Source organism: Octopus bimaculoides, chromosome 1, assembly GCF_046866305.1.
Source record: "Octopus bimaculoides isolate indiv1 chromosome 1, ASM4686630v1, whole genome shotgun sequence".
Taxonomy (NCBI): Eukaryota; Metazoa; Mollusca; class Cephalopoda; order Octopoda; family Octopodidae; genus Octopus; species Octopus bimaculoides.
In genome coordinates this window covers 128,945,271-128,953,150 of record NC_142928.1, presented here as the reverse complement: position 1 = coordinate 128,953,150, position 7,880 = coordinate 128,945,271, and the positions used below count along the sequence as shown (strand labels likewise).

The 7,880-nt window shown below is 33.4% G+C and overlaps 1 protein-coding gene across 4 annotated transcripts in view; it reads right to left on the bottom strand.

The window, feature by feature from the left end:
* LOC106883597 (uncharacterized) overlaps positions 1–7,070 on the bottom strand; it is a 114,136-nt gene extending 107,066 nt beyond the window's left edge. For 3 of the 4 annotated variants that reach the window (XM_052970285.2, XM_052970290.2, XM_089357997.1), the window contains exon 1: positions 5,336–6,868. In XM_052970285.2, coding sequence (XP_052826245.1) covers positions 5,336–5,910 — 575 coding nt within the window. In that variant the 5' untranslated portion in view covers positions 5,911–6,868. Of the gene's footprint in view, positions 1–5,335 lie in introns of all 4 variants that reach the window. The other variant, XM_052970286.2, reaches the window with a different exon arrangement.
* Positions 7,071–7,880: the final 810 nt, after the last annotated feature.

Genomic DNA, 7,880 nt, shown 5'->3' with positions numbered 1-7,880 from the left:
ATATATATTATATATATATATATATAATATATATATATATATATATATATATATAAATATATATATATATATATATATATATATATATATATATATATATATAAATATATATATATATATATATATATATATATATATATATATATATATATATATATATATATATATAAATAAATGTGTATATATGTGTTTTTATATCATTAATAAATTCGTAGAACTCATCAATAATATATTCAGGAAAACAATATTTAATATTTTGAAAGATATACATCCAACATAACATGGTAACATAATAAATTTAAAAGTTTAAAACATAAATATACGGAATATAAATATGAATACATATAAAAATCTAAAAATAGATATATATATGTTTAAATATATATGCGAATAAAAATTTATGTATAAAAATTTATGTATAAATAAGCATGAATATTATAAATTCTAAAATATAAAATATAAAGAAATTTTGAATCAGATTTACAAGATTACCAACACATATAATAGCAGGATGAAATTCGCTGAGATCTTCTATACTTTTAAAAAATATACCAATTCTTATATAAATGAGTGTTTGACACTCGAAACTTCAACAAAGGAAGAAACGAACAAATTTTACACGCTTCAGAAGGATTAACGTGACAAGGACAGTATATATTATTTTTTTTAATTTTTAGTATTCTTAATTTTTAATATTTCTAATATTTTAATATTATATAGGTATATAAAGGGTTCTTAATGCATCTCTGAAGAACGGAATTACTAATAATAAGATGATCTTTAGATCACTTTGTGACTGTAGTAATATCCGCGAAACGATTGTAAGATATTTTATTCTTTAAACTTTAGGTTTCTTTATATTTTATATTTTAGAATTTATAATATTCATGCTTATTTATACATAAATTTTTATTCGCATATATATCTAAACATATATATATCTATTTTTAGATTTTTATATGTATTCATATTTATATTCCGTATATTTATGTTTCAAACTTTTAAATTTATTATGTTACCATGTTATGTTGGATGTATATCTTTCAAAATATTAAATATTGTTTTCCTGAATATATTATTGATGAGTTCTACGAATTTATTAATGATATAAAAACACATATATACAGATTTATTTGCTCAAGATAATTGAGCACTCAACATAAATTCAGTTATATATTCTTTTAGAATATTTCTTTTAGAATATTACTTATAAAAGTTATATATGTATGTATATATATATATATATATATTCAGGTATGTATTTGTGTGTCTGTGTTTGTCCTCCCACTATTGCTTGACAACCGATAGTGGTGTGTTTATGTCCCCATCACTTAGCGGTTCGGCAAAAGAGACCGATAGAATAAGTACTAGGCTTACAAAGAATAAGTCTTAGAGTTGATTTGTTCAATTAATGGCAGTGCTCTAGCATGATCGCAGTCAAATGACTGACACAAATAAAAGAATATATATATCATCATCATCATCATCGTTTAACATCCGCTTCCCATGCTAGCATGGGTTGAACGATTTGACTGAGGACTGGTGAACCAGGTGGCTACACCAGGCTCCAATCTGATTTGGCAGAGTTTCTACAGCTGGATGCCCTTCTTAATGCCAACCACTCCGAAAGTGTAGTGGGTGCTTTTACGTGTATATATATATGTATATATATACACACACACACACATACATATATACACACACATATACATATACGCACACACATACACACACATATATATATACACAAACACACATACATATAACACACAAACACACATACATATAACTTGTTGAGGTTTCAAGTTCATGGTTTCTTGTTATTTTGTTCGATGTTTCTTTGAAAGATGCATACACTTCGTCTGTGATATCTGTCACAAGGTGGTACAAGGGAGCAAAAACTATATGTACTTCAAACTTTCATGTTAGCTCTTTATTGGCAATTTTGTTCACATATAATTTTGGTGCCTTGTGCCAAAACAGCAGTGAAATTACAAATTTTGTTCTTTTAGCTGCTGCCAAAACAGCAGCCAAAAAAGAACAAAAGTGTACAAGACAAAATAGAACAACTCAATGCTAACTCCAAACAACAATAGTCACAACTTTTTCAATTCAGTCCATGAAGTGGGGAAAAGAGCAGAAAAACATACAATGCAATCAAAGATTAAGAAAGTAACATATATACAAGCATAGCTGAAGTACTTCACTGTTGGAAAGATCATTTTGAACAACTTAACACTAAATTTCCAAACAACCTGGAGGTAATTTCAGAAATCTTGGATGATCCATATAATATGGAACTCATAAACTTATTCTATCAGTCTCTTTTGCCGAACCACTATATTACAGGAACGTACACACACACACACACACACACACACACACACACACACACACACACACACATATACGACAGGCTTCTTTAAGTTTCTGTCTTATCAAATTCATTCACAAGGCTTTGGTCGGCCCGAGGCTATAGTAGAAGACACTTGCCCAAGATGCCATGCAGTGAGACTAAACCTGGATGGAACCATGTGGTTGGGATGCAAGATTCTTACCACATACCACACCTAGGAAAAGTAAAACATTGTAAAACTGGGCTGATATACTGATTAATATGAATGTATAAAAGGAACAACTAGGAAATTATAGGGCAATCTCTCTTATCAATACCAGGAAAAAATGTTTAGTCGAATTCTCTTTGACAAAATGAAATGTAAAGCCAAAGAAGCAAACAAGAGTAAGTTTCGTTGAAGACCTAGGCACAGCTGGTACCATCATTCAAGTCAGAAGATACTTGAAACAGCAGAAAAACAAGAGTCTTTGCACTTCTTCAACTTTAAAAAGCTGCCTTCAACACAAACTGACTAAAAGATCTATTGAAAATGTGATAGCAATAATTGACTACTCCAGGACAGTAGAGGCAGATCAGCAGACAGATAGGTTTGATCTACACCTGGGTCTAAACTTGGTTGCTATCCCGTAACTCTTATCCATCTTCCTGGAATTTGTAATAAACTGCCTCTAATGAATATCCAAGATGTTTGACAAACTAAATCGTCATCATCATCATCATTTAATGTTTTCCATGCTGGCATAGGTTGGACTGTTTGAGAGGAGCTGGCTAGACAGAAGACTGCACCAGGCTTCACTGTCTGTGTTGGCATGGTTTTTACTGCTGGATGACCTTTCCTAACCAACCACCTTACAGAGTGGACTGAGTGTTTTTTATGTGGCACCAGCACTGGTATATCCAATAAATAATTAGATGAAGCATGTACAGAAAGAAGTATAGTACAAACTGTAATATCCTGTCACTTAGCAAGGAAATTACCATAATGGATCTGAGGGTTTGTATTCTTCAGCAGCATAGCACCAAATAGAGCAGAAAATGTAGTTTGGCAGGCCTCACAAGCACTGACAGCATTTGGAATGGATGAGACATCAACTAGCTGTGTATAATGTTCATATTTTCCCTAAGTTTAAGACAAGTGTAGAATTATTTCCATAAGAAAAGCTATTCACATGACATATACCATAACCAAATTAATAAGGTGGAGATTCAAATAATTCAGCCTTGTAATGACAAGGTTGTTCAATAATTATGTAGTACTGGTTCTCTCAAATCTGTGAAGACACAGGAGTTACCACTTGAAACAATGGAGTAAAACATTTAATCAAAGTAGGTGGTGGTGCTCCTACTGGCAGGCGAGAGTGAAGGATCAAAGAGGATCGAGTAAAGACAAACAGACAGATGGACAGATAAGACAAATAGAGAATTAGATAGTCAGATGTGTACGTGGATAAACATACGGATAGATTGACGGGCATCTCCATCAGATTCGTTGAACTAGGGCGTAAGAAGCTGAGCGTTTACAAACACGTGTTCCTTCAATGCAACCCACGGGTATAATTAGTGTGACATGCTGTATCTGTGAATTACAGGTACAGTCCATCCGACAGGCTTCTATACAGTTTCCCTCAACTCTATTTCCTTCACAAAGTAATCTAGGACAATGATAAAAGACATCGAACCAGAGAACTACCTATTCCTTGCAAAGCGAACTTGTTAACCACTCGATTATATATGTGTGTGTGTATGTGTGTGAGAGAGAGAGAGAGAGAATGAGTGTATACACACACCCGTGCATACATGTGTTTATAGGAGATGTACAATTGATAAATATATAATTTCCTTCAAATTTTCATGTAGCTATGTGTTCTAAAGTTTTACAAGCTAAACTGAAATAAAATTATGATTATTCTTCCTGATATCTTAACTTTATTGATCAACTAAGTAACCTAGAAAGTCTTTCTGAAACGACCCTAGTAACATAAATACAGAATAAGCACCTTCGATTGAAAACATCAACGTAAAAGTGACTGTAGCCAATTCTAAAAAAATTATTTTAATTTGTATTTAAGTTTATAGTTTCAGAAAATAATATGTCAGTAAATTCTTTTCAGCAAATTATCAAACGTCCAGGCTTCAGAAATTAAGGAGAAACGACTAAGGTTGACGAGAATAAAGACTTCGATATAAAACAAAAACAAAGTCGAGGATAATAGAAGAAATGTAAATTTTCTCTACACCATCGGATTAGTTGGGATTTTTCTTTTTTCATCCTAACTTTTGGTATATAATTTCAATGGAAATAAAATTATAATAGATATATTTATAGGTTTAACACATTTAAACAACTTTTCCACTGTGAATTATAATTATTATTACTCTATAAACTTCCGCAGCCTCATCATTTTCTTATGCAGTGAGAGATGTTTTTCATTTCATATTAAATGTACGTTTCTTTTTTGTTTTTGTTTTTTTGCCCCCTTTTTGGACATAAACTGTGCAAGAGAAATAATTTATGGGTATCACGAGATACTAATATATACGCACACAAAACAAATAATAATATTTAGAGTTTGTGAAAAAAAAAAAGTGTAATCTTTTAGAAGTGGAACTTTTGAAAATGATAATTACTGCTTAATGACTAAGTTAACGGGTATTAAGCGGGTTAAATTTGATTTTAAAATCCCGCTGGATCATCATACTTCTCGGATATCAATAAAATAAATAACAATTAATATGCAGAGTAAAATTCAATCAAGTATATTCTGCAAACATTATCGCTGTACCGAGACAAAAATACATCTTTATGTCATTTGCAACATATTTGAGGATGTTCTTTACTACCTGGATGTCGTGGTGGGGGACACTATTGGTCCTTTTCATGTATTTTGGTCTTAAATATATATATATATATATATATATATATATATATATATATATAAGAATGATGATGGGGATAAGAAATAAAGTATATGTGCTTACCTGCTAGCATTATCGTTATCCACAGAAGATTCTCCTGCATATAGTTGTTTCGGTTGAATAGAGCTCCCTCCCTGAGCTGATATGTTTCGATGGTTTGGTAAAATTGGTGTTGATGATGGTAAACTGTAGTCCAAGCCATGCTTCTCAACAGTGACGCTGACAACAGATGTTACACTGTTGATGTTGTCATTGTTATTGTTGTCGTTGTTGAAACTATTATTATTTCTTTGGAAACTTTGTGAGGTTTGTACCTGACCCATTGTGGAACTTGGACAGCTTATATTATCGCTGTCACTGCTCGGGCTACCGACTATATTGTTATTAGCAGCGTTACTATTCGAAGTGTCTGTGTTAAGTATGGCGACAGTATCGCCAGTCTGCAAGTCTGTGGGACTGTCGTTGGTAAACTCTTCACAACTAGCAGCAGCTGCAGCCGGGGAACAAATTGGTAAAACCGTTGACTTGTACACACTCATAGCACCAACGCCAATAGAGGTGTAAGGAGGGATCGAGACCACGTTCGAGTCTCTGTAGCGATTCTTAAACGACGAAAATTGATCAGCAAATGACTTCATATTTGGTCAGAGAGGACAAGATAGTCCTCCCACTTGATTATCGTAACTTCAGGCTCGATATATTAGAAGCTCGTTACAATCTCTTTTGTTGTGGTGAGGTGTTGATAATGGTTGTTTGACGTGGAGCCTGGACAACGCTAGTCACTTATCAACTATCAGTAAACGTACTTACTGATTATATATGAAGAACACATGTACTATACTGGCAGTCCTGGCCTCAGGGAGTTTTTGTGTGTGTGCTGTTTATTACACTGTTTTCAAACTTTCATGCCGTCCACAAATGGTCATAACCTCCAACAAACCAACGAACCAAAACTTTATGATCGCGTGGTAACAATTTGACTTTGTTCATACCTCGGGTGTAACCTATGGACCGTGATGACTATTAACCAATTAATTATGGTGTAGCTGTAATAGTACTAGTGCTCACTGATTGTTTACAAGCTAGACGTTGTTTGTTGTCTATGAATAGTGCTGGCCACTGCCCAGCGATCTGTGGAAATTCAAGTGATAGTGAAAATAATGCGTAACCAACACTTGTTAAAGTTTGCATTACAACATGAAGCCTTCATCTTCCTGTGGAGTCAATGTTTGTTTATCTCTTGTTTTATTTTATCCTGTGGTTCTTTTAATATTGTTTTCTAGAGCTAAAAAAACTTGAATGATAGCTGGAAGTCGAACCTACAATAATTATGATGTAAAATACTTGTATTTGACGATCGTCGTCTGGCACTGATGAAAGTAGAAGTTGCCTAGGTCACGTGATACAACAGAGCCATGCTGGTGTGTGTGTGTGTGCCTGTCCTTCACCTGGGTTTGTGTGTGCTATGATAAAAATAGCTGTTTGTGTCAATCAATAACTATATACGGACGAGTGTATGTGTATACTTGAATGTGTGCGCGGGCGCGCGCTGTGTGTGTATGTACGTAAGTGTATGTATATGAGTACGTGTGTTATGAAAATAGTTGTTTTTTGTCAATCAATACTTATATACAGATGAGTATGTGAGTGTATGTGTGTGTGTGTGTGTCTGTGTGTATATATATATATATATATATATATGCATGAGTGTGTGTATAGCTATAAAACTGTCCACCTGGATGTGTCTGTGTCTAGGTAGATGCGTCTTTACGTTTGTGTGTAATAATTGGCCTGGTGTGAGTAAGCTGAATAATTGTGTTCCCGTGTATAGTTATTTAGAATTATAGGCTAAGTATACTTCTTTGCGTATATTACTAATATACTGTGGATAGACGTATTAAGATGAGTTAAATTGGTGTATATGGATGGAAGGTGTTTTTTAACATTTAACTATCTGTAGATAGTAATATATCTTGTGTAGAATAGTTTATACAAACTGGAGAAACAGAACACACACACATATATATATATATATATGTATTCATATATTTGTATTTATACTTATGTATATCTAGGCATATCATCATCGTCATATGTATATGTAAATATTTATCTATATGAATATATATATATCATGTGTATATGTGTGCATATATATATATATATATATATATATATATATATATATATATATATATATATATATATATATATATATGTGCGTGTGTGTACGATGATGATGTATGTGTGTGTGTGTAATTATATATATATATATATATATATCATCATCATCATCATCATCATCATCGTTTAACGTCCGCTTTCCATGCTAGCATGGGTTGGACGATTTGACTGAGGACTGGTGAAACCAGATGGCTACACCAGGCTCCAATCTGATTTGGCAGAGTTTCTACAGTTGGATGCCCTTCCTAACGCCAACCACTCAGAGAGTGTAGTGGGTGCTTTTACGTGTCACCCGCACGAAGGCCAGTCAGGCGGTACTGGCAACGGCCACGCTCAAAATGGTGCGTTTTATGTGCCACCCGCACAAGAGCCAGTTCAGGGGCACTGGCAACGATCTCGCTCGAAAATCCCACGAAGGCCAGCC